This window comes from Saimiri boliviensis, chromosome X (assembly GCF_048565385.1).
Source record: "Saimiri boliviensis isolate mSaiBol1 chromosome X, mSaiBol1.pri, whole genome shotgun sequence".
In the NCBI taxonomy this organism is placed as follows: Eukaryota; Metazoa; Chordata; class Mammalia; order Primates; family Cebidae; genus Saimiri; species Saimiri boliviensis.
Window position 1 is genome coordinate 124,565,668 of NC_133470.1, and position 27,769 is coordinate 124,593,436.

Consider the following 27,769-nt stretch of genomic DNA (forward strand, 5'->3'; position numbering starts at 1 on the left):
CTTACCTCTCCTGCTAGTTGTTTCCATTTCTGTGACTGGATGCTGCTGTGGCAGGAAAGAGAGGCCAAGGTGGGGCAGTCTTCTATCATTCACATTAATGCTTTCCTCTATTACATGAATAATCAAGAGTTGACTGGAAAGAGGAATAAGCAAAAGGCAAATACTCTACTGAGAGGTTAAATAGGATAAAGAAGGCCCCCTGTTGGTTGAGAGCTCTGAAGTGATAAATGAACAGTCAGGATCCCTGCCTCTTTTCATTCTCACTGTTTGCCAGGAACAGGGATTCAAAGCCCATAACGTCAGCACTGAGCTTGAGAGAAATAATCAGGTATCTGTGTTTTTCCACTGTTCCCCGTAATACCTAGAATAGTCAGCACTTCATGTTAACCTTAAATGTCAACCAACTGTTGTTGACTCAACTCAGAAGTCTGTTGTAAAGGTAGGGGCCTAGATCTGGTCTGATAATTTCCACTGTGAAAAAACAGAGTCTCATTCAAGCTGGCTCAAGAAAAGGGAGGTTTGTGGAAAGAATACAAGTATCCCATTCGAATCCTAGGGTAGGATAAAGCTGGGCCTCAAGAGAACTGGAAGGTGGTTCTGGTTTCATGGTGTCTGTAGGAAACAGTTTTTCTGTCTCTCAGGGCATCTCTTTTCCTCCCTTGCAAGGTCCCTCTGTATGTTCATGGTTTCTATCCCTTCATCAAACTAGCTAGGACATGGACTGCCATGACTGCTCCACTCTCCATCTTCTTTTAGCTGTTTCCGCAGTTGCAAACTGCCTTAGACTCTCAGCTTTCCAATTCTAATTTCCTAGGAGAGGAATACAAAAGACCCAGCTCTCAGCTCATCAAGCCCATGTTACCTGCTAGGTGACAGATGGGGGGCTGTCTTGGTGACAGGTGGCCACTCTTAGTCCAATCAACCTAAGCCAGGGAAGCAGGGTCTCTGGCACAGTTCATGGCCACTGGCACCTAGCACAGCTGGCATAGAGTGGTTTGCCTGGGATACGGACCAAAAGGCATAGTAAAATACATATGATATAAGCCTGATCTTTAGCATGTAATTTGAAAGATAATGACATGTCCATTCATGAGCTTCACATACCCATAATCTTTCTTACAAAGGATATTACCTGACCCCAACCCTAAAAACTTAGCTCCCTTCACCCCCATTAAATTAACTTCTTTAAACTGCTAAAAGAATCTAAATATGTCATATTACAGAGGAAACACCATTCTGCCAGTCCCTGGGGTAAAGAGAGAAGGAGAAGAGAGTATAAGGCAAACAAATCCTGATAAACTGATATCACTGGCCTTTAGCCCATCTCTCTGCAAGCATTCAGTCAGTTTGCTTTACACCCTGTGATCATCTTATCCTCCTCTAAGTTTCTCCAAGTGCCATGTGAGGTCAGTGTTCAATGTTAACTAGAACAAGGCAAGCAGCATCACAAACCAACAGATGGCAATTGAGAGCTTATCATTCTTGGATTATTTCATTCCCTGGAGTGATACATGCCAGAGAGTAAAGCAAGCTATTTTGACAGCAACCTAATAACAGCTGTCTTCTTCCACTTCTCAGCTAACTCATCCCCTAGATAACCTTCTTTTCTCTCATCAATTCCCTGTTGCAACAATAATAAATGCCACACCTGATACAGTCATTAAGCACTTTCTTAGTGACAGGTACCTAGGACAGAAGAGAAAACAAAGAAACACTGGCCACCACTGAAAACTGACATATCCGGGCAGGCATGTCGGCTCACGCCTGTAAGTCCGGCTCATGCCTTTGGGAGGCCAAGGCAAGAGGATCATGTGAGCCCAGGAGTTCAAGAATAGCCTGTGCAATATATTGAGACCCCCATCTGTAGAAAAAAGTTAAAAAAAAAAAAGAAAAAGCCAGGAATGGTGGCAGCCCCAACTATCCAGGAGGTTGTGGTAGGAGGATTGCTTCAGCCCAGGAGTTCAAGGTTGCAGTGAGCTATGATAGCACCACTGCACTCCAGCCTGGGTGACAGAGCAAGACTGCCTCAAAACCAAACAACAACAACAACAAACCTGACAGATGTCACAGCAAGAAAACATGGTGGTAGCCATCTCTCAAGGAACAGACAAAGAGAAATTGAACAGTTGTTATTTCCTGGAAAACAATGTTTCCCAAACACAAAGCAGGGCCTATTGGAGATTAAGAAAGATTCCAAATAGGGTTTCAAAGACCAGAGCTGTAAAGCCCTAAAGACATGTGAAGGAATTTGATATGTAGTCTTATCTCTCAGTTATCCCTGACTAGCTTAGTTTGAGTTTTCCTATAACTCTTCCCAGTGTTCATGGATTTTCATCTTATCATTTCAGGTAAGTAAGTTAATGGTAGCCTCTGGGGGAACAAAGTATGGTCCCTCTATTGTTGGTATCCAACAGCAGTTTTTTGTCCCATGTGCCACCTATCATCACTTCTTCAAAATAGCCCTTCAAAATCTCTTACATTTCCTTCACACAAGGGATATTATGTAGCTGTTAAAATGAATGAAGTAGAGCTATACACACTGGCATGGGAAATAGCCTAACTACGTTATCAAGTGGAAAAAATCTCAGATTATAAGGAATCAACTCATTTTTATTTTAAAAATGTGTAAAGAAAAAGCTCTGAAAGAATAAGCGCTGGTTGTTAATAATGATTATCTCTAGCAGATGGGTTTATGGGGGACTTTCACTTTCTATTTTTGACATTTCTCACTCGCTTAAATTTTTTCTTACAACGCATGCTTTTTTGCAACCAGGAAAGGGATATTTTTAACCCCTTACAGTTTGTCGATGGGTAGTACCACCACAGCTTTAGTTTTCAATTCCAATTTAAACAGGTTTTACAGAGGCTGGAGGGTACAATGTAACAGAAGCATCCCTGGGGTTAGAAGAAAGTAGCCTACTCTGTTTACAGTAGTCACCACTCAGTAAGTAAATTCCACTAATGGGATAGAAGACAGTGTGGTACAGAGGTCAGACACATGGGCTCAAGTCCTAGCCTATTAACTTATTCTACATTTCCTTCTCTATTTACTGATAATATCTATTAATACTTAGAACACATCTATCATATGACATGCTCAACAAATAACTATTCTTATTTTTATTGAAGGAGCCAATGTGTTGTAACTGAAAATTATTTTCATTTACTTTCAGTTATGTCTAATTTAATTTAAATAGTTTCAGTATAGACACTGTGATAAATGTCTCTGTGTTAGTTTTATTCTACACCATAGGGTGTTAACATTTGGTTGCATGCTGGGAGCCCAAGAGCACTGGCTAGAAAGAGTTGATGGTGTACATCTCTTCCCAACTCCTTTGTAACCTTAGTGAGGGGCCAGATTGGTAGCTTAAAATTGACCATGGAAATTGACAAATGCCATAAATCAGAGCTTTAAACATTTACCACACATTGCTGTTAACATCTGAAGACCCCTAACTGAGAATACAAACTCCAGGGGTGATATTAATCGGCAACTGAAATTTCTAATCAAAGCCTACAATCAAGAATTCCTGCAACTCAGCAACAAAAACAAACAACCCAGTTTTTTTTTTTTTTTAAATGGGCAAAGAAGTTGAACAAACATTTCTCCAAAAAAGATACACAAATGGCTAATAAGCACATGAAATAATGTTCAACATCACTAGTCATCAGAAAAAATGCAAAACAAGACCACAATGATATACTACTTCATATTGTTAGGATGGCTATAATTTTTAAAATAGAAAATAACAAGTGCTGGTGAGGATATGTAGAAATTGGAACACTTGTATATTACTGGTGGGAATGTAAAGTGGCCAGTTGCTGTGGAAAACAGTTTGGCAGTTCCTCAAAAAGCTAAACATAGAATTATCATATGACTCAGCAATTCCACTCTTAGTTATATACATACCCAAAAGAACTGAAAACAAGGACTCAAACAAATACTTGTATGTCAACATTCATTTCAGCATTATTCACAATAGCCAAAAGGTAGAAACAACCTAAATGTCCACTGACGGATAAATAAAATTTAGTATATACATACAATGTAATATTACTCAGCCTTAAAAAAGGAACAAAGTTCTGATACATGCTACAACCTTGAAAACATTTTGCTAAGTAAAACAAGCCAGACAAATAAGGAAAAATATTATATGAAACCACTTATAATAGGTTCCTAGAATAGGCACATTTATAGAGACAGAAAAGTAGAACAGTGGTTACCAGGGGCTGGGGGAGGTAAGAATTGGAAGTTATTGCTTAATGTGTACAGAGCTGCTGTTTGGTGGGATTTAAAAAAAAAAAAAAAAAAAAACTGTTGGAAATAGGAGCAGAGGTTGCATAACATTCCAAATGAAATTAATGCTACTGAAGTACATACTTAAATATGCTTAAAATGGCATATCTTGTATATGTGTATCTTTAACCACAATTTTTTAAAAAATGTAGTATATGAAAACCACTGAATTATACACTTTAAGTCAGTGAATTGTATGGTATATGAATTGTATCTCAGTAAAGCTGCTCTTAAAAAAATCCCACAATCAAGGTACAGGAGAATCTTTGGGGGTGATGGGAATATTCTCTGTCTTGACTGGGGTGTTCATACAACTGTATACATTTGTCAAAATTCACAGAACTGTATCATATAAAAGGTAAATTTTACTCTATGTTAAACGTACCTTAACTGTTTTCTAATGCGAAAAAAAGGCCACACTTACATGCTTCACTTCTGATCGTTTGTTCATTACAACAATGGAAACTAGAAATATTTCCTTTTTTTTTTTTTTTGTCATTTCTCATTTTTTATTGAGAAAGGTGTTCTAGAGACCATGGCTGAAATTTACACACAGAGATACATCACATATTTTCTGCCTTCAAAAATTTTATATCTCTAATAGAAATATTTCATTAGAGAAATTGCCTAGTGTTCAAGATAGATAGATCACTTAGAAATATTCAGTTGCTCCCACTTTTGCATGAATTGGATATAAAACTCTGGTTAGCCTAACATCCTTCACCCCTTTAAAATGACATCCTAGGCTCAGGAGTCCCAACAAATCTTATGTCCAGAAACTTAATGGAGGATTCAGGTGTGCCCTCTAATTAGAAAGTAAGCCAAATCCTACTGCTAAAATATTGTCACATCTATCTCCAGTGAACCTTTCACACAATATGGTGCTTGGCAAAAAAAAAAAAAAAAAGAGCTGGAATGTCACTGAGTGTACAGGTCAGGCTGTGTAACTGTCTTATGCCTGATTATCAATAAACAGTTATGTGGCAGCATTTAATCACAATTGCTTTCACTGTAATCTACTGGTTGTGTGGGGAAAACCTATAGCCCTTACCTACCTCTAACTATTGGAGATTATTATCTACCAGAAAAGAATCTAATCAACTGTGTGCAGCCAAATTGGCTCAGATCAATTTACAACAAATATTTTGGAAACTTCTATACAAACAGGGATCTGATTTGAGAACTCACTGAGGTAAAACCATAACAAAAGCAGCAAAGATACAATCTACTTTTTCATTTTGGCTATACAGGCTAGTGCAGGTTGGGGGTAGAGCTGTGTTTGTTACTTATTTATGAGGTAACAGTATTAAATGGATTTGTTTCACAGAAACATTTCCCATTTAATATTTGCCTGTCCACCTGTTTTATCTGAAGAGTCAGTCAAATAGGGATCCAAAAAAAAGATGATACTTAGCAGTGGCATCTCATCAAATCAAGCTGAAAGTTAGGGCCTCAACATTAGTGTTCAGCTGTGCCCACTAGCCTCAGAGGCAACATGGTTACTTGTTGCTAAGCCTCAGGACTTCAGCCCAAGCAGCAGGTAACCCCAGAGGGTGTCTGAGCAAAGGGAAAATGAAGTTTCAACCAAGGCAAAGACCAACAGAAGGAACTAAGGAAAGAATTCATTCAGTTTGCCTCCATTAAAATAAAGAGGGAAAAAAAAGATGCATTCAGTTCTTTCTGCAAATCATATTACCTTGCATCTTGTCATCATGAAAAGTGATTCTGTCTACAATTTAAAATACAGATAGAGAAAATCTGCTGGGAACTGGCATACTGATGGAACTCATAGAGTTGCTGACTACAGCTCTGAGATCTTAAGTCTCCAGGGACCATGACACTGGTTCCATCTCCCTGAGTATTTTATAAAAGGAACATACCCAGTCGTTCTACTAAAAAGTAAAAAATAGGTGAACTGCTTGAAGCAAACCTATATATAAAAATCAAGATTTAACAACCAAGAAATTCAAAGGCTATAATTCACATTACCAAAGGAGTTTGTCTAAAAGGCTCTCTATGGAATTTACTTTTTGCAAGCTGCCTCTCTGCACTAAAAGTAGGATTTAACATATAGATTTGTACATAAACCATTTTTCAAGATTATCTTCTCATTCTAACAAAAGAGATAGCAACAGAGACAAGTAAATTTGGATAGAATGCCTTAGAGTTGGCTCTTAGAAGGAAGTCCCCTTAACATTTTATTTTAATATATATGAATGAGTGAGCCCTACCTCTATTTGCTAGAATCCTCAATAGGGCAGTAGACATGGAAACACCCTTGCTCAGGGATTTTGAAGACAGTGCTCCACTCCTCATACTCTGAGCCACTCCCCACCCCCTCATCCACACACACCACACATACCACTCTCAGAAAACCTTGCCCAGGCAGTACAAAAATCCAATGTCCAGACACACTGAATCCCTAGAACACCATCGGCTAAGTGAAAGCTAGTTAGTTTTATAAGGAAAGTGATGGCATAATTGATTTCTGGTGTTATTTCTGAAGATGAAAAGATCAACTGGAAAGCTTTCCTTAAATCAGGCCAAAAGAGCATCCCAGGGTGGGGGAACATGGCTCCTTAAGTATGGAATACAAGGTTTCCTTCACTCAAAAACAATATCCACCCCTCTCCCCACCCCGCCACCCTCACTCCCACACTGCGAAAAGTAGAGGCTATTTTCCTGGGAATGCACTCCTTAAAAGGCCAGCAAAAGGCTGTCATCCATTCATCCATCCATCCATCCATCCATCCATCCCCCATTCCTACCTTCAGACAGGACAGAAACCTCTCAGACAGGGTGGCAATTGCTTTCTATTTCCTTGGCAAAGGCCACTCTCGAGTTTTCCTCACTCATCCAGCACCTAACAATTTTTCCTGTCAAGAAAATCTGTCTCATTAAATCCTTCATACCCAATGTCTCTTGCCCTGAGGATAAATATCTCCAGCTTCAGGAAGGCAAAAGCAAGCAAGCTGAGGGTTGAGAAAAAAGAATATTGGGACAATGAGCTTAACCCTGTGGGTGTTGCAAACATAAACGACCAGCTTTAATAATAACAACTACCTTTAATGGAGTCCCTACTAGGTCCCAGAAATCTTGCTGTACAGACACTCTCTAATCTTTACAATAACCATGCAAGGCAAGCATTATTATCCCCATTTTACAGACAAGTTCAAAGAAGTTAAGAAACTTCCCCAAGCTCAAACAGCTAGCAAGTGATAGAACTAAAATTCTAGTTCAATAGTATCTGATTCCAGTAGGATCCATGTCCCTAATCCTTAAACTATACCACCACCTTCAAGATCAAAAGAGAAACCAAATATAATTGACTTTTGCAAAAATCTTAAGAGTGTAGCTCAAAGTAGTTTTTTTTGTTTTTTTTCTCCTTTCCCCCACCACCACCTCCCCATGGCAACTCAAGGCAAGAATTTTTCTCTTTCCTTGAATTGAGCATTAGTGAGAAAGCTGCTTCACTATGCCAAGGGTGAAGGGCTACTCACAGTTTTCTAGTTGTCTCTGAAGCAGGAGAGAAAATGAGGTGAAGTGGAATAAGGTGGGGCGAAGTGTGGTGATGCCAGGTGAGCTGGGGCCCACATAAGGCACTAGCCCCTGTCAATTATGAGTAAGGTGGAAGGGGCACTCAGTTCTCAGTTGCAAGATCTCCTGACGCCGGGAGATTTAATTGTCAGTTGTATCCCAAGGCCCCTCCTGGGTCAAGGGTTTCTGGAGACTTCTAGGTATGATTTAACTGGAGCACGTTTTTCCAGAAGGGAAGTTGTTCCTCAGCTGTGCTATCTCCCTGAGCCAAGAGGGGTCTGGAGGGTGAGAGTACAGGTAGGAGAGAATGAAGGTGGCTGGGTTAGCTGAACATGTGGGGGAATCTGAGAAGACAGAGAATCCCTTTAGTAGTGTTTTTCTTTTTCTTAAAAATGAGTCCAAAGGCCGTTCTCTAAGACTATGATGGTTAATCATTAAGTTCATGTGCTAAGATCACCATGTAGTTGTGGAAATATAAGCAATCTAATAAATGACAGGGTGAGGGCAGTAAACAGTAGGTAGTGGGAAGAAATATTAATTAAACTTAATTGAAAGGTTCAACTTAACTGAAAGGTTAAAAGATGACATTGAAAATATTCTAACAGTAAAATTAGAAATTTGCTACTCGCCCATAAAGAGGGCAGGCAAGTGAGAACAGAATGAATCAGCTCCCAGATTGTTTCTGAAGAGTCAAAGAGCCATTCAAGACACACCTTTTAAGGCACCAGGGTCACAGATGGCAACTCTACCTGTGGCTAAGCAGAGGTGACTGGCCTGCCTCCCCTCACACAGGTGACCATTCTCCACAACCCCCCAACTACAAGCTCTCCACAATATATAGTGGTGTATATCCGAACCACGGGAAGGCACACAATAACTGGAAGCTAATGCAAAAATAAATCATTTGTGTTTTCTGATGTGGCTGGGTTTTGATGGAGTTTGTGAATCACTACTGCCCAACCCTGTCCACTGAAGGAGGGGCCAATAACTCACATCCTTTCCCAGCAGCTTCATATGCCTGGCAAAGGACACCTTGCAACACCATGTTCATCTGTCACTTCTCTTTTCATGAATCTTTAATGGTTCCCTATCACCAATTGTATCATGTCCAAATGTCTCCTCTTGGTATTCCAGCTTACTGTGCTCTGCCTCTATCCTACCAATCTGTCATCATCTCGCTTTTCTCACAACAAAGACTTCCCACTGGAATCAGTTTCCATTTTGAAACAAACTTACGGCTTCCTCTCTTTCTCTCTCTCTATGGTTCTAACAGGATCTAGACTGCCTCTCCAAAACTCCAGACAACTACAGTGTCAATGTTACCATGGGTCACTATACATACCCAGCTTCTGTCAGCCATAAAAAAGAGACCATACCTATGGCTAGGCGCCATGTCTCACACCTGTAATCCCAACACTTTGCGAGGCCAAGGTGGGCAGATCACAAGGTCAGGAGTTCAAGATCAGCCTGGCCAATACGGTGAAACCATGTCTCTACTACAAAATACAAAAATTAGCCGGGCGTGGTGGTACATGCCTGTAGTCCCAGCTATTTGGGAGGCTGAGGCAGGAGAATCACTGGAACCCAGGAGGCGGAGGTTACAGTGAGCCAAGATCACACCACTGCACTCCAGCCTGGGTGACAGAGTGAGACTGTCTGAAAAAAAAAAAAAAAAAAGAGACCATACCTTTAAATATTCTATATTACCCTACACTGTCCTATATGGTTACCACTAGCTACATGTGGCTATTTAAAGTATTTAAAATTAGTAAAATGAAAAAAAAAATCAGTTCTTCAGTTGCAGTAACCACATATACAGTGTACAATAGCCACATGTGGCCACTGACTACAATATCAGACAGTATAGATGTAAAACATTTCCATCATTACATAAACTTCTACCAGATACACAACAGCCTGACATGCTAAAATTGTTTTTTATCACCACTTGGAGAATTTGATGATCCAAATTACACAAGAAAGAGTGACTAGGACTTACAGATACAGCGCATCTTAAGTAATCAGCAAAGCATCTCTTATCAGTGATCCAGTGATCCCAATCTGTTCTGTAAACCTCACAGGTAATGGCAACATCAAAGGTTTTGAAAGGTCATCCGCAGCCGATCTCAGGTACCTTTCAACATAGCTCTAGGAGGCTAATCAGCCCATTGTACCCTAAGTTCTCTGCTAAGCTCTGGGAGTCACTGCACAGATAACATTATCCAGGGCATGTACACTGGGTAATGTTATCTGTGCAGTGACTCCCAGAGCTTAGCGGAGAACTTAGCGTACAATGGGCTGATTAGGCATAAAGCCAGTACAGAGATAACCACAAAAGGAGGCAGAAAGAGATAAACACCATGAAAGAGGTACACAGTGCTATGGGGATTCAAAGGCAGAGAGATCATATCAAGTAGGAAGAACTAGGGAGGACTCCACAGAAAGGTACATTAATTCAGATAGGATTGAGCCCTAAAGAATGAGTAGAACTTTAACAGAAGGAGCCAGGAGGATCAAAGGGGGGAACTGGGTGAGGAAAAGGAGAAATGAGTTAGGGCCCAGGGTGCATTTTTGAAAAAGTGAGCCAAAGAAGAACTATGACAACTAGTGATCCCACTCATCATTCAACAATTATTTGAAACATTTTCTCCAATCACTATAATAATCAAAGAATTACACATTAACTTAGATGCCATTTTTTTTAAAAATTGCTTTAAAAGAAGATTTTGCCAAGCAAGCAGAGCAACAACAACAAAAAATGATTTTGCTTTAGTGAGAATATCTGATGTTAGTGAGGATGAGGTGGAAGAGGATTTCTCTGTCCCCACTGCTAGTGGGAATGTGCATGAGCACTACCTTTTGTTAGGTACAGTGAACTCCAAGTTTTTCTTCAAAGAATCGGTATGGCCATGTGTTCAGCTCTCTTATTCTTTAATTCTCCATTTTAAAGTTTAACTTCCTTGTAGTTACAGTAAACAACCTTTTCCACGGGTTCTAATCAGTAGTTTATATCTGTTCTGCAGGTACCCCACTGCGTCCTGACTCATCTCAGTCATCTGCTCTGGTCATCTGCTTTGCCCTGAGTCACCCCTGGTCACCTGCTCTGACCTGTCCCATAACTGTCCTTCCCACCGAACTACCCACCCCGACACTATGGCTCGTACCCCTGCTCTCTTTAAAATAGCCAGTCAGAGTTAGCTTAGACTGTGCTGTCTAACCCTAGCCAATAGGGGAATGACACAGCAGTAGGGGCTACCTGTGTCAGGAAGAAGAACCTCTTCCCCTCCCTTGCCTAGGTGTGTACTTGCCATTGCTCCATCTGTGAGCCCCATCCTTCTATAGAAGTAAATTGCTTTGCTGAGGAAATGTATATTCTAGTGCTGCTTCTTTTGTGGCACTGAAAATTTACATACAACACTTCTTAAAAGGAAAGCAATAGTAAGCTGCTTAACGACATCCATACCCCCATCCCAGTAACTCCACTTCATAGAAAATGACCTACAAAATAATCTGAAACACAAAGATTTCTACAAGAAGAAACTTTTTAAAGTTTATAACTGAAAAAAAAAAAAAAAATAGCACTTTGGGAGGCCAAAGTGGGTGGATCATGTGAGATCAGAAGTTCGAGACCAGCCTGGCCAACATGGTAAAACACTGTCTCTACTAAAAATACAAAAATTAGCTGGCTATGGTGATTGGTAGCCTGTAGTCTCAGCTACTTGGGAGGTTAAGGCATGAGAATCACTTGAACCGGGAAGCAGAAGTTGCAGTGAGCTGAGATCATGTCACTGCACTACAGCCTAAGTGACAGAGCAAGACTCCATCTCAAATAAACAAACAAATAAAAACAAACCAGGCAATGACTAGGTAAATTATGATCCAGTTACAGGATGGAGTACTGCATAGGCATTAAGTTATGCTTACAAGTTTTAAATAACACAGAAAATGTTTATGAGGATGCACTGTAAAAAACAATCAGGTATAAAACTGGTAATATACAGTCCAGACACAAGCATGTAAAACAATATGAATAAAAGGAGGAAAATAAGCAAAATGTTAACATTTTTGTGACAAGACTATGAGTGATTTTTATTTTCTATAGCAGTGTTCAGCAAACTATGACCCACGAACCAAATGTGGCCCACTGACTGATTTGTATGTAGTTTTAGTAGAATACTGCCACACACATTCTCTCACATACTGTCATTATCTGTGGCTGCTTTTGTGCTTCAATAGCAGAGTTGAGTAGTTGTGGCAGACACAGCATGGTTCACAAAGCCTAAAACATTTACTAACTGGCCCTTTACAGAAAAAGTTTGCCAAATTCTTTAGCTTCCAAATGTTCTATAATGAATATGTGTTGCTTTTTCAACGTTGAAGGGCCTTAGGAACAGCTCAGCAATTCTGGATTGTAATCTGTAAGTAACTGAGAGCACCTGAAGTTTCTGAGGAGGGTAGAACATGATCTGACATGATGCCAACTAAAAAATACAGAACACCAAGTCACGTAAGAAGGTGAAATTTAAACAGTACGCCAGGCAAATTCTGTGATTCATCAAAACAGCTGTGATTCTGGCCCACTTCTCTTTCACAGGAGAAGGTTAGATGAAGTTCTGGCTTATTATTTTCAATCTTCCTCCTTTGAATGACCTCTATGGCATGGCCTCCCCCCAGTAGTAATGGCCAATGGAATTTTTCCCTCCAAAGAAGTGGGGCGAAGGATACCAATTTGTGAGTTTTGCCTGCGGAGGCAATTTAAAAGTTGAAGGTAGTTATTCCTATCCTCTTGAAGTCAGTCCTCCATTTTCTAAGCTTTTTCCTGTTTCCTGCTTTACTGTCTTGTTCTGGAAGAATAGGGGGAAAACAGGAAGATGGTACTAGGTAAAAGTGGGGAGCAGGGAAAGGCAAAAAAGGACAGATTAGAAAGTATCTGATCCTCTGCCTCAAGAGCTTTCAAGGAGCCCTTAGATCTATCCACCCTCAGAACCTGATGAACAAGACACTGAGACTTATCCCCAGTGAATATGGACCATCTATTTGGCTTTACCTGTAGGGAAAGGAAAGAGCTATCTTTCTAAGGGAAAGCCTCTATATCCACAAGCTTCGTCCAAATGCTAGATGCCTTCACTACCACCTGCCTGATGCCTACTTCCCTGGGGGAACTACAAAAAACCAGTTCATACAAATGACTGTTTACTCATTCTCTCAGGCATGAACACAGTCAAAGGATAGAAATGGTCAGAAGTGTAGTTTCTTTTCAAATGAAACATACTACCAATCACAAAGAAGATTAATCACCTAAAGTATGAGCAATTCCAAACTGCCATCATCAGGTTTGGATGGCAGGAAAACATAGTGAATAGGTCTCTGGGTTCTTTTTTTCCTTTAAAGACATGACTTTTTTTACAGTCCAACAAATTTAGGCTGTGAATTTCATATGGGCACCTTATAAAATTGAACGATTTGCATGTGACTCTGCTAGCTTTTTTTTCTTTAATTTTATTTATACTGTCTTTTACTGGTTAGAGAGAGTGAGAGAAGAGACAGAATGCTCTGAGGTGCTCAATTATTTAACAGATCATACTTAACATTTTATATTTTAACATAAACATGTGCCAACAATTGTTCTCATGAGCTTTCTAAACCATTAAGCTACACTGCTCTCCTTCTTCTAAATCAAATATAAGTAATTTGTTGTCATAGCAATGCTTCTTCCTACTCCCAAACAGTTCAATACATGCTTTGTTTTAGCCAGCAACTATCTATCTATGAAAATTGGCCATAATCTTCCATCTCCTTGACAAATGTCTCATTAAATTTAGCTGTCTGGCTTTTACAGTCATCAGGAGACTGTATTTCTATAGCACTTTCTAGCACCTGTACAGGAAAGGGGCTTGCAGGACTTCTCAGGAACTGCCTGGAAGCATATCACAGCTAAGTCGCTGGATGACAGCCAATCGCAGTAGGCATGATGACAACAATCCTTGGCATTATTATTCAGCTTTACAGTTTATATAGAGCTGTCATCCACTTTACTGTATTTAAAGTAGTACTAGATGACGCTTATATGCTTCAATTCCCTGCATCAGGTCGGTCAACTGTCCACTACTAATCAGTAGTTAGTTACGTTCTGTCCTTTATTCTCTGAGTTTTGAGTTCTGTTTTTCTGCCCTTTTCACGTGGTATATATTAGGCTAATGAAGGCAATAAACTAAGATTTTGGATTGCAAAAAGAAACAACAGGAGCATAGGATACCATTTTGTCAGTTCTTTGTGCAATGGACCACTGATAGATTCTAACTGTTTAGACAAACACACAAAGCCACACTGGAGAGTCAGAGCCAATATTAATGCTACTCCCATATTTATAGGGCATGTTACAGTTTACAAAGCCATTTCACAAAAATGATCTCATTTGAACTATACCTCTTGTCCATCCATCACCCACCCCAACACACATAAACATAGCTGCATCAGGATGTGTATACCTAAAATCTTACTCTCTGCCTTCTATTTACTCACTTTTAAATAAAGATGAGTAATTGGTATTTTCAATTCCAGTTCCTTCAACCCCTGACCTTTACTTCACGCAGCCATATTCTATAAAATCTGGAGCCCTCTACCCCATCATGTTGGATTTTTTTCACATTACACTTTTGTGAGAAATGCCAACTTAAGGAGAAGACTTTTTTCACATTAACTGAGGTATTTAAAAGAAAAAAAAAAAAAAGAGGAACAGGACTAAAAAAGTTGCTCTCATAGAAACAGAGATCAGTAGTTACTAGAGGTGGGGAAAGGTAGAGGGAAAGGAGGGATTACGGAGACATTGGCTAATGAATACATGTATCAAAATCTCACACTGTACTCCTAAAACATATAAGTATTATGGTTTAATTTAAAATAATAATAAAAAAACTTTTAAAAATTATTACAAAAAGGAGGACTAGGGCAGGGCACAGTGGCTCATGCCTGTAATTCCAGCACTTTGGAGGCTGAAGCAAGAGGATCACTTTAGGCCAGGAGTTTGAGACCAGCCTGGGCAACACAGCAAGACCCCATCTCTTTAAAAAATATAAACGTTAGCTGGACGTGGTTGTGTGCATCTGTAGTCCTAGCTATTTGGAGAGCTGAAGTGGGAGGATAGCTTGAGCATCAGAGTTTGAGGCTACAGTGAGCCCTGATCCCACCACTGCATTCAAGCCCGAGTGACAGAGTGAGACCTTTACTCTTTAAAAAAGGTTAAAACTCAAATGCCCATCAATGATGGACTGGATAAAGAAAATGGGGCACATATACACCACGAAATACTATGCAGCTATAAAAAAGAATGAGTTCATGTCCTTTGTAGGGACATGGATGAAGCTGGAAACCATCATTCTCAGCAAACTAACACAGGAACAGAAAACCAAAAACCTCATGTTCTCATTCGTAAGTGGGAGTTGGACAATGAGAACACATGGACACAGGGAGGGGAACATCACACACCAGGGCCTATTGGTGGGTGGGGGGCAAGGGGAGGGCTAGCATTAGGAGAAACACCTAATGCAGATGATGGGTTGCTGGGTGCAGCAAACCACCATGGCACATGTATACCTATGTAACAAACCTGCACGTTCTGCACATGTATCCCAGAACTGAAAGCATAATAAAAAAGAAACTTAAAAAATAAAAGACATGGGCCGGGCGCGGTGGCTCAAGCCTGTAATCCCAGCACTTTGGGAGGCCGAGGCGGGTGGATCACGAGGTCGAGAGATCGAGACCATCCTGGTCAACATGGTGAAACCCCGTCTCTACTAAAAATACAAAAGATTAGCTGGGCATGGTGGTGCGTGCCTATAATCCCAGCTACTCAGGAGGCTGAGGCAGGAGAATTGCCTGAACCCAGGAGGCGGAGGTTGCAGTGAGCCGAGATCGCGCCATTGCACTCCAGCCTGGGCAACAAGAGCGAAACTCCGTCTCAAAAAAAAAAATAAAAAATAAAAATAAATAAAAGACATAATGTACCATAATAGTTCCTTTTGACAAGAATATACTACCTTTTCAGTGGCAACTGTCTATTGATCTGTTGGCCTTTTTACATCTGAAGAATAATAAAACCCACATTTAAAAACATGGGGAAAAAATTAAAAAAAAAAAAAAAAAAAAAAGAGGCCGAATGTGATGGCTCATGCCTGTAATCTCATCCCTCTGGGAGGCAGAGATAGGAGGATTGTTTAATCCCAGAAGTTCAAACCAGCCTGGGAAATGCAATGAAATCCTGTCTGTATAAAAAATACAAAAATTAGCCAGGTGTGGTAGCATGCACCTGTAGTCTCAGCTACTCAGGAGGCCGAGGCAGCAGGATCATCTGAGCCCAAAGAAGTCAAGGCTGCAGTGAGCCATGATCATGTCACTGCACTCCAGCCTGGGCAACAGAGTGAGACCCTGTCTCATAGAGAGAGAGACAGAGAGAGAGAGAGAGACAGAGAGACAGAGACAGAGAGAGAATAGTACAGGTCAGGGAAACAGATAATCAGAAACTTTCACTTTTATACATTTCTATATTGCTAATTTCTTAATTTGTGATCATATGCTACTTCTACAATCAAAAAATAAATTATTTTTTTTAAAAAAGAAGAGACAGAGAAGTATTGTTACATTCAAATGAAAGAACACCAGAAACAGGATCCTAACTGGGTCACCTGCTCCCCCTTCATTGAAACTCTCTGGGTAGGAAGGAAGGGCTAGCGAAGAAGACCTGCTCAAAGTGCTTATTTAGGAAATGCAATCAGAATCAGGAGCTCCCCTAACAGACCATGAAAATAAGATTTCACAGCATCACATAGGCTCAAGAGATGGAGCTGAAAAGTTCCATTCCCACCCATATGTGACCAAATGTAATTTGTCTCTCTGTATGCCTTCCAGCATCACATAGTCTGATTTCATTCGAAAATCTAATAAAAGGGGGAATCGTTGCCATCATTTCTGTTGCTTGATCCTTGTGAACACTGTCTTCTACAGACTTTATTGTTTTTCCTGCAGAGCAAGTGGAGGAACTAATGAATTATTTAGAACCCCTATGCAACTATTATTTCAATTTCTCCATACCTCACTTCTGTCAGGGTCAAGGGGAACAAGTATTACCTACATAATTACAGTCATTGAACCTAAAAAGCAAAGAGGTAACATGATTTCCATCAGGTCTCACAGAAAATGCTAGGCAATTAAAAGAAGAAAGTCCAAGGGTCTGAAACCTGTCTGACCAACCAGAAGTAATATCTATAAGGCCCAAGAAAAACAAAGCTTTCCTTCCCAACCCCTCATGCATCCTGAAAGGAATGAAGCTTTTAAGAGTGTTTTTAATGACGACAAAAGCCTCCGGTACTTGAGGATATGAGGGTGTTAATTTTGTTTGGCAATGTCGAGTTTAAGAATTCTTTAACTAAGAAGGTGCAATTTTGATTGTGTGTTCCTTCCCTGGAGCTGAAAATCCAATTTATCCAGCCCACCCAGAGGAACGCTTTTGCTATTACCAAGCCACCCTTACAGCATGTAGATCTATCTATACTCTAAGTTGCCATGGGACCCCATATTGAACATTTGATCAACAGATATAACAATGAATGCAAGAAATAACATACTATACCATAAAACAACCTCAAACATATATAAAGTGAAAGTTAACAGTACTAAAAGAAATAGATAAATCTATCTCTGTGGTAGTAAATTTTAACAACTCTCCCAGTAACTGATAGATTAAACAGAGAAAAAATTAGGTAAGGTGATTGAACAGCAGCAAAATTAACAAGGTTGATCTAGTGGATACTGAATCACACTGGGCCACAAAACAAGTCTTAACAAATTTCAAAGAAACAGAACACACAGATCACATTCTCTGATCACAGTGTTATTAAGTTAGGAATCAGCAACAAAAAGATGACTTGTAAAAGGTTTAGGAAAAAAAACTGTTAATCCTTCTGAACAACCCATGAGTTAAGAAAGCACAATGGAAACTCCAAAATACTTGGAACTGAGCAATAACAAAATGTTATAACATATCAAAATTAGTGGAATGTAGCTAAACAGTAGGTAGCAACAATTATTAACCTTTTAATGCACAGAGTCAATTAAGAAGTCTAAAAATAAATAAGCTAAGTATCCCACCTAAGTCAGGAAAAGAACAAGAGGCATAATCCCAAAGAAAATATGAAGGAGAAAACAGATTTTTAAAATAAGCAACAATTAACAAAATAGAAAATAAAAATATAATAGCTCTATCAACAAAGCCCCAATTATTTCCTATAAAAGATAAATAAAACTTACAAACTACTGATGAGATTGATTTTTTAAATAGTAAATAATAGTATGACAGAAAATATCTTTAGTGCTCAATTTTAAACCAATAAATTTGAAAATGTAGGCAAAATGATCAAATTCCTAGCAAAACCTAAAGATACTGACTAAAGAAAAATAGAATGTCTGGAAATTCCTATAACCATTAAAGAAATTGAATCAGTAGTCCAAAATCTTCCCAAAAGACAATACCAAAGTCCAGATAGTTTTACAGGCAAGTTCTAACAAACATTTAAGAAACAAATAACTCTGATTTCAGGCAAACTTTTCCAAAGTGTAGAAAAAGAGGAATCAGCATTGCCCAATCCATTTTATGAAGCTAGCACAAACTTGATATCAAAACCTGATAAGAGCAGTAAGAAAAATGAAAACTAGAGCCAGATTCACTCACAATTTTTTTTTTTTTTTTTAAGACAGTTTTGTTCTGTTGCCCAGGCTGGAGGGCAGTGGTGCCATTTCAGCTCACTGCATCCTCCGTTACCTGGGTTCAATCAATTCTCCTGTCTCAGCCTCCCAAATAGCTGGGACTACAGGCACATGCCACCACATCCAGCTCATTTTTGTATTGTTAGTAGAGATGAGGTTTCACCATATTGGTCAGGCTGGTCTCAAACTCCTGACCTCAGGTGATTCACCCGCCTCAACCTTCCAAAGTACTGAGATTATAGGTGTGAGCCACCGTGCTAGGCCCACTCACAGTTTTTAAGAATATCATGTAAAATACTAGCAAACCATATTCAGGAACAATAAAGAAGGTAATACGTCATGATCGAGGTGACTTGATTCCGAGAATACAAAGACAGTTTAATATTAGAAAATGAATTTGCGTAACTGGCCACACTGAAAGACTAAAGAACAAAAGCAGTATGATCATCTCAACAGATGAAGAAAAGGCTTCTGATAAAATGCAACATCCATTCATGATTTTTAAAAAATCTTAGCAAACTTAGAATAGGAGGGAACTTCTATAGTCTAATAAAGAATACCAACAAAAAAATTATAGCAAACATCATTCTTAATGATGAAACACTGAAAGTATATCCTTTATGAATGCCCAATACTGTCACTTGTATTAAGTACTATATGGGAAGTCTAAACTAAAACGGTAAGTCAAGAAAAAGATATTTTAAAAAAATAATCGCCACAAAGGAAGAGACAAAGGTCTCATTATTTGCAGATTATGTATGATTTTGAACATAGAGAACCCAAAAGAATCCTCAGATACATTAATTATAATTAACTTAAAAGTATTTAGCAAGGTTGCGTGGATTAAAAAAAATGATGCACAAAGATCAACTGCATTTCTAAAGACCAGCAGTTACAAAATTACAACATGTTAAGTTAAAAAAGAAAACCCAGGCTGGGCACGGTGGTTCATGTCTATAATTCCAGCACTTTGGGAAGCTAAGTCAGACGGATTACCTGAGGTCGGGAGTTTGAGACCAGCCTGGCCAAAATGGTGACTAAAAATATAAAAATTAGCCAGGCATGGTGCCGAGCACCTGTAATCCTAGCTACTTGGGAGGCTGAGGCACAAGAATTGCTTAAACCCAGAAGGCAGAGGTTGCAGTGAGCCGAGATCACGCCATTGCACTCCAGCCTGAGGACAGAGTTAGACTTCGACTCAAAAAAAGAAAGAATGAATGAAAAAAAAACCGAAGGACTAGAGACTCGATCAAGCAGTTGGTTAAGTTTCTGGGCTCTGAACGCAGACTGCCTAGTTTCTAATCCAAGCTGCACCCTACTAGCTGTGTGACTGCAGGCAAGCTATTTAGTTGCTCTGTACCCTACCGTTTAGAATTCTTGTAAGGATTAAATGAGTTCATGCACATAAGGTACTTAGGACAGTACCTGGCACAAAGTAAGGGTAAAATAAATGTGAGCTGTTATCATTACTGTGAAAAAAAATAGGTAATAGGCCTATTATCCACGGCTCTGAGTTTCTAACTATTGGACTCCAGTACATCTCCAGGGTACAGTCAGGGAGCCACGAACTACTCTAAGAGTCAGTGAAACTTACCCATGTTTTCCCGAACTCTGGGCACTGAACTCCCACACCCAGCATACTGCTCATTACTCACACACCCTGCTGTCTACAGAGTAATTAGTAGAGGAACACACCCTTTTCTCTGGAGATTTCCACCCCAGTCATACCAACTTTTTAACAAGGAGCAAAAGTCAACAACTCCAAGCTTCCTGTGAGGATGAAATCCAGAGTTTCTAATGACTAGTCTCCATCATCATAAAAAAAAAAAAAAGGCAAACCTCAGCCCCTTCAGACAGCTAATGCCAGGAGAAGTTTGTGAAGTATTAGAAGAAAGGTTGTTGTCACTGGCTCTATTTCTTGGGGAGCAAGGAGGACGACTGTAACGAAAATTTTTTGAATACCTAATATGTACCATATAGTGTTCTCAGAGCTTTAGAAATATTAACTCACATAATTCTCTCAATAACTTAAAGAGGATAGAATTTTTAGCCCCATTTTACAAATTAAAAACATAATGACAGTGATTAGGTGACTTGCTTAAAGGCACCCAGCTCATGAGTAATAGAAATTAGCATTGAGCTCAGATCTAACTCCAAAGCCCTATGCCAAGCCAGAATTAGGGAAGAAATAAAGGAGGCTAGCTTGTGAAATGAATGAGGATGGTGTGTGTAATGCGTGTGAGGCTGTGTATTTCAATTCTCCCTCTTACTGAGATCAGAGGCCAAAATTAGAATGGGAATGCAAACAATAATTATGTGAATAGGAAACTGAAAGGCAGCAAACCAGCAGGGTATCCAAGTTAGTGTTTAGGAGGTACCCATTTCGTGGCATGACTGAGCAATATTAAAAACAAAACCAAACAAACAAAAAAAAAACAACAAATACTGCAACACTGTGGCCTCATCTCACTCACTCTTTTTCTGAAAACCAGGATAATCATGGCAGGAACATGCACTCATGTGAACTTACCCAGACCTAGGTGAGAATAAGGTAAAATCAGCTGAGGTACAGAGTTGGCAGCTGGAGAACAGGATGTGTGTGCAGCTTGGGTTTTGATGCCACCTGGTTTTTAACTCCTTCTGTATAGCAATATTGCTGGGCTTTCTAACTCAGCTGCCCTTATACCTGAGCCAACAAGTGATGAACATCCCAAGGGCTTCAACCTAGGACCAGTGAACAGAATGCTTAACATTTGTGTAGCACTGACTATGTGCCAAGCAGTATTGGCACCCGAGCCCACCTGTTAGGGATTTTCCTTCCTGTCCCAAGGTAAATAATTCTGTTCCTTCTAATAGCAGTACCTAGTCTACTCTGCCTTATAAGAAAAACCTGGAGGCATACGTGAGCCAGCAGGAGAGGAGGAAAGAGCCTGGCTTTGGGGACAAGCTCTCAGGGCCTTGCCTGATGCAAGCTGATACACAAACGATCCAAAATAAGGGCTGCTGGGTTCAACAACACATATGCAAACAGACATACGTGTGCATGTGCACACACACACACGCACACACACACACACACGCACACGCACACCCAATAATAACAACATAAAAATTTTAAGATCAAGGCTACCATTCTAATTGTAGTATTAGATTTTGTAGATTATTAACCTAGTATTCCTGAATACAAGCTCTTTTCACAACACACAGATAAGTGAGTGACACCATACCCTAGACCTAGTTATGTATCTGCCTGCTCTTAAACCCTGCAGGGAGATAAAGGTTACATGTACAATCTGTTGTTTTAATTGCTTCTGTCCTAGAAACCATCATCTCCCAAGACCCTCTTATAAAACAGAACACAAATTTTACTAATTCTCACACAAAGCAATAAAATATGGCATCTCATATTTAAGTGCCCTGTTACCCTTCAGCCTTTATTCGATGTTTACAAACAGTTTTAGAGACTACAAGGCCTGAAATTAAATAATAGCTACTTTAAGAAAGCTGGAGGCCGGGCACTGTGGCGCACACCAGTAGTCCTAGGAATTTAGCAGAAGGATTGCTTGAGGCCAGAAGTTCGAGATCAGCCTGGGCAACAAAATGAGACTCTGTCTACAAAATATATAAAAATTAGTCAGGTGCAGTTACTCAGGAGACTGAGGTAGAAGGAACTCTTGAGTCCAAGAGTTCGAGGTTACAGTTGAGCTGTGATTATACCACTGCACTCTAGCCTGGGTGATAGAGCAAGACCCTGTCTCAAACAAACAAAAGAACCAAATAACAATAAAGGAAAGCTAGTACTTTCTGATGTTAGCAAGGAGCTCATTGAAAAACAAAAATGAAAAACAAAACAAACAAACAAACCAACAAAAACCCATCATTTCATTATAATTTCACAAGGGAAAACAGAACCAACGTGTAACTGGCTAACTGACCTGTCCAGGATGAACTATGTACTCTCTCCACATTTGTGTTTCTGAAGCATTTTGTCCTTCATCCTATTCTACAATTTTTTCATTCTACCAGGAAGTAAGAAATGAAGCTGGAAGAGGTCAGGTCTTATCCATACCATCTGGTCTGACCCTCTCATTTCCAGAGGCGGAAACTGAATCTCAAAGAAGGGAAGTGACTTACTGGACAAATGCAGGTGACTGGCAAGCCTCTTGATATAGTCCACCCCACAGTAGAACAGAACTATAGGTAAGATGCTTATCTTTTGGCCAGTTCCCTAAATTGGCTTGCAGAAAATGGTCCTTAATCCATACAAAAATATAATTGGTAACTTCTTTTCATGTTAGTGTCTATTAGCCTAACAGTAACAACACTGGCTTTTGAGTGTTGTTACTACATATCCATACCAGCTTGGTCACGTTCTAGCTATGTTACCTCAGGTATGTTCGTAACCTCTCTGACCCTTATTTTTCTTATCTATAAAACAGTAATGTCAATAATAGCAAGTATCCCACAGGGTGTCTGGCACTTGGTAAGTGTTCAACAGATGTTAGTGGTGACTATAATTATACCCTAATCCTAACTGTGTGGGTAGAGGGGTCTGAGAGGAAGAATACCTCTACCTTGAATTATACCTGAATCTTCTAAGAACGCCCCAAACTTGGATCTAAATTTCTGGTTTGGGAAGTAGAAGGGGACAGGGCCAAAAGAACCAGGCTGATGGCTGGGCGCGGTGGCTCAAGCCTGTAATCCCAGCACTTTGGGAGGCCGAGGCGGGTGGATCACGAGGTCAAGAGATCGAGACCATCCTGGTCAACAAGGTGAAACCCCGTCTCTACTAAAAATACAAAAAGTTAGCTGGGCATGGTGGTGCGTGCCTGTAATCCCAGCTACTCAGGAGGCTGAAGCAGGAGAATTGCCTGAACCCGGGAGGCGGAGGTTGCGGTGAGCCGAGATCGCGCCATTGCACTCCAGCCTGGGTAACAAGAGCGAAACTCCGTCTCAAAAAAAAAAAAAAAAAAAAAAAAGAACCAGGCTGATGCTAGTATCACCAGGAACTTGCCCCACTGCTCTAATTCTCAGGTCCAAACACAAGGACAGGTACCTCTTGTCTCTAACGTGAGTTTCACAAAAAAGGAAAATAATGAGGAACTGAGGTAGAAAAGTCATAAACACAATGAGCTTGGGAAAGACCCTGAGGAGGAGTAGAAAAGCACCCTAATTAGACTAGAATCAATGGTTGCTTCAGTAAAGGGAAAATTAGCCATCTTTAGGACTCTTGGGCTTGAGCCAGAGGTAATCAGTGCTGGCCGTTCCCACACAAGATTTTAAGAAAGACTAACATTTAACCTCCCCTCCCCCAAACCATAAGGAGGCCCGGAAGCATAAATCACAAAATGGAATTATCGTTAAAGTTTTAACATGGGCCATTAGGTTCACTGGTCCTTGAAGGGAGACAGAAAAGAGTGTAATAGGACCTCAAAGAGCAAGGTGACATACACCAGCCCTGGCTCTCCCATTCCCAAGTGGTGTGACCTTCAGCAAGCAGCTTTCTGCTCTGGACTGCTTCCTCTATCTGCAAAATGATAGGCTTGAACTTACAGGAACTTGAAAGCCTCTCTGTCCTCTAGTATTTTCTGGTCATAAATTCTGTACATACTTGCCAATTAAAAATGCAGTAGTCAGACTATTAATGAGGCTTGATAATAAGTTCTCCTGGGGCAGAAACCACATCTAATACTTTTGTATCTCTCTAGTACAACTAGGCCTGGAGTCATTGCTTAATACATGTTATGTGATCTAGATTCACCACACAATATCTAATATATCATAAGTTTTTCAAATACCAGGCAGTTCTCCTCAAACTTCGCTCCCACCTGACTTTTCAAATATGTCAGATTTTTACCACCGCTAGCTTTTTAATAAAAAGAAGCATTGCACAAAGAAACAAAGCTCCTTATCACATCATGTGACAATGATTGAATACCTACATGCCAGGAACTCTGCTCAAAAGGGGCAGAACTGGGTCCTAGTGCCGGCACCCATCCATGCCAGAAAAAGGCCCAATAAAAGCAGTCACTATTATTGAGAATCTTACATCTTAGATCTCTCTTGACAGTAAACAACTAAGTAGCATGCAATGGGACCAACACTTTACAAGCAGTCCACTCCCAAGACTTTGGGAATATAGAGGAGGAAATAACTATACTGAGATATTACTCAACACACACACACACACACACACACACACACACACACACACATTTCTAGTGGTCAGTTTAGGCTCAAAACACATTTAATTCAGTCTTCACTATTGATTCCTAATCCTGGCTACAGATTAGAATCACCTAAAGAGTGTCATTTTTGGTTTGTTTGGTTTTTTTTAATGCCTATGTCCAGTCCCCAACTGTGATCAATTTTCTAAGAACAGGGTGTGGGAGCAGCCACTGGTTCGTCTTTTATTTTCTGCTGCCCCAGGTAACAGAGATGCAGCCAAGGTTGAAGATTCTGGCCTCTACTGTTCTCCACATCCACTTCTAATCCCAGACTTAGTAGCAGGTCCAGATGACTTAAAGGCCTTCAAGAGCTCACAAGGATTCCATTTCAGTCACTTACCATACTATTCTCTGAGCCAGTACAATAAGTCTGCTACTGCCCAAACATTTTTTGTAACCCAAACATGAACAAAAAGGAGCTTTCTTAACCTACCATTAGTCAGAGAAGGCGATTAGTTATGCCAGCCTATTCACCAACCATTCCATGTATCGGAGGCTTAATTGACCTAAGATCTCATGCTTTTCTGGAAGCATCCCGACTACTAAAATTGATATTTCATTTGTCCCTTCTCTACTACCCTGCTCCCTGTTTCACAATGATATTTCCTCATAGCAATGAGTGTCCCCTTCCTTCTCCCTCTGCAGATCAGCACTGAATCTTTCTCTCTCTCTCTCTCTCTCTCTGTCTCATATACACACACACAAACACACACACATACACACACACACACACACACACACACACACACACACACACACACACATAGATTTGCTTTTTTAATTCCTTCTTAATCAGCCTCTGCCTGCCTCTTGGCCACTTAGCTACTCTTCTATTTATCCCCTCCCTTTCTGCTGAACTTCCTGGCAACAGGGTAACTGCCTCATTCCAGCAGTAATCTCTCCATGCCCCCTGCCTCACCCCCACCAGCCACACAGACAGCAAGGCACCTGTGGCACAGCCTCCAAAACACATGATGTTTTCTCAGTTGCCAAGTGCTCTCCCGTGAGTTGGCTTCCTTTGTCCATTGAATCTTTTTTAGTAAAACTATTCTCACAGGCTGCCAATCATCCTTTTTTTTATTTTAATAAATATTTCTCTGAATTATTAAAGAAATCTATACTTATACTGAATTCAAATAATACAGAAATGTGGCTATTAAAAAGTGAGACTGCCCCTCTTTCCCTAATCACTCAGGAGTAAGTGCTATTTAGTATATATTCTTCCAGACTTTTACAATGTTCTCATAAACATGCACATAAAAAGGTACTGGTTGGGCTTTTTTTCTTTTTCTTTTTTTTTTTTTTTAGAGAAATGGATTCCTCTTATACATATGGTTCTGCAACATTTTTGTATTTTAACAATATATTGTGAACAACTTTGAAAGTGAATTCAGACATTCGCCTTTTTAAAAAAACTATACGATTAATTGGCCAGATTTACCATTCTGCTCTTAATGGGTTGTTTCCCAACGTTCTGTATCCGCCAATGCTGATGCCAGAAATATCCTGGCATGCAACTCTTCACACGTTAACATTTGTAGGGTAAATATTTTAAAGTGGGTGGGGTGACTGGCCACAGGGGCCAGCCTGTAATCACCAATTCTAATTACCTTCTCTCAGATCCTCCTTGACCTCACCCTCTGCATCACGTGACATAGAAGACCAGCTCTTGCCTTCTGAAACTCCTTCCTCTCCTGGATCTCATTCCATTTCCTGGATGGCTGCTCCATCACTGAGTCTTCTTTCTGTTCCCAGAGTAGACATTCCCCAGGATACTTTTCTTCTTTGTCTGCCCTCGCTTGCATGGTGCTCTCCCTCTTCTCCTTTATCTTCCTTCTCTAAGCCAATACCTCCTAAATCAACATTTTTAGCCTTCACCACATCTCAATAGGCTGCTGCACAATCCATCCTCAACATGTGAAACATCTGAAACTCAGCAAATCCCAAAATGAACTAATGACCTTTTCCTCTAAGCCACAGTTTCCTCATCTGTAAAACAAAGGGATTGGACTAGACTTATTTTTTTTTTTAAATTAAGAGTCTAGAATGTGCCAAAAGTTGTGAGGGATACAACAATTAATAAAAACATAGACCTTACATTCGGGGAACATACAATCTAAGGAGTAGGGAAGATGCACAAACAATTACATAATAAAAGGCAGAATAACATGCTAAAATAGACAAGAGAGACTAAATCTGGCTTAGAGGCTTGAAGACAGCTTCATAAGAGGGAGTGTTTGGGCTGAGCCTTGAATGATAACTAGCATTTCAACAAGAAGAGGAAAGAAAGAATATTTCTAACAGTGCAGCATAAACAAAGTATCAACTCAGAGAAGAATGGAAGGGCATGGTACTGGTGGCTGAATCAGAGAACATATGGAAGAATATACTAAATAACAAGGCTGAAAAGAAAGGTTGGGACCAAAATCATAGAAGATCCTGCATCCTATCATAAGGAGATTAGGCTTTCTCTACATGGTTTATCTATGTGCCATCCCTAGTCTATATATTAATACCAACTCCAACTGACTGATAAGTGGCTACCTAGAATGCTATGCTAAAAAGATTTTACACCTACATGGAGACTCCCTGGGAAAGCGTGCCTATGATTAATTAGCACAGTTGGCCAGGGACAATATAAAGTGTATGCATTTATAGGTTTACCATCACTGATCAAGGCAATAAGGGGTTAACGGAGGTTTGGAGGAAGGGAATGGCATGATCCAACATGTATTTTACTTGTATCATTCTGGCAGCAAAGGACTCAGTAGTGTAAAGGATAGAGTGTAAAGTAGGCGTCCCCAAACTATGGCCCACGGGCCGCATGCAGCCCCCTGAGGCCATTTATCCGGCCTCCCGCCGCACTTCAGGAAGGGGCACCTCTTTCATTGGTGGTCAGTGAGAGGAGTACAGTATGTGGTGGCCCTCCAATGGTCTGAGGGACAGTGAA

The 27,769-nt window shown here is 40.1% G+C and overlaps 1 protein-coding gene across 13 annotated transcripts in view; it reads right to left on the minus strand.

Annotated features, from left to right (window-relative positions):
* Positions 1-27,769, minus strand: part of TMEM164 (transmembrane protein 164) — a 171,861-nt gene that overhangs the window by 127,800 nt on the left and 16,292 nt on the right. For 2 of the 13 annotated variants that reach the window (XM_074391767.1, XM_074391763.1), the window contains exon 1: positions 6-9,827. The exons of 10 other annotated variants lie outside the window; for them this stretch is intronic. In XM_074391767.1, coding sequence (XP_074247868.1) covers positions 6-27 — 22 coding nt within the window. In that variant the 5' untranslated portion in view covers positions 28-9,827. One more of the 13 variants, XM_074391768.1, reaches the window with a different exon arrangement.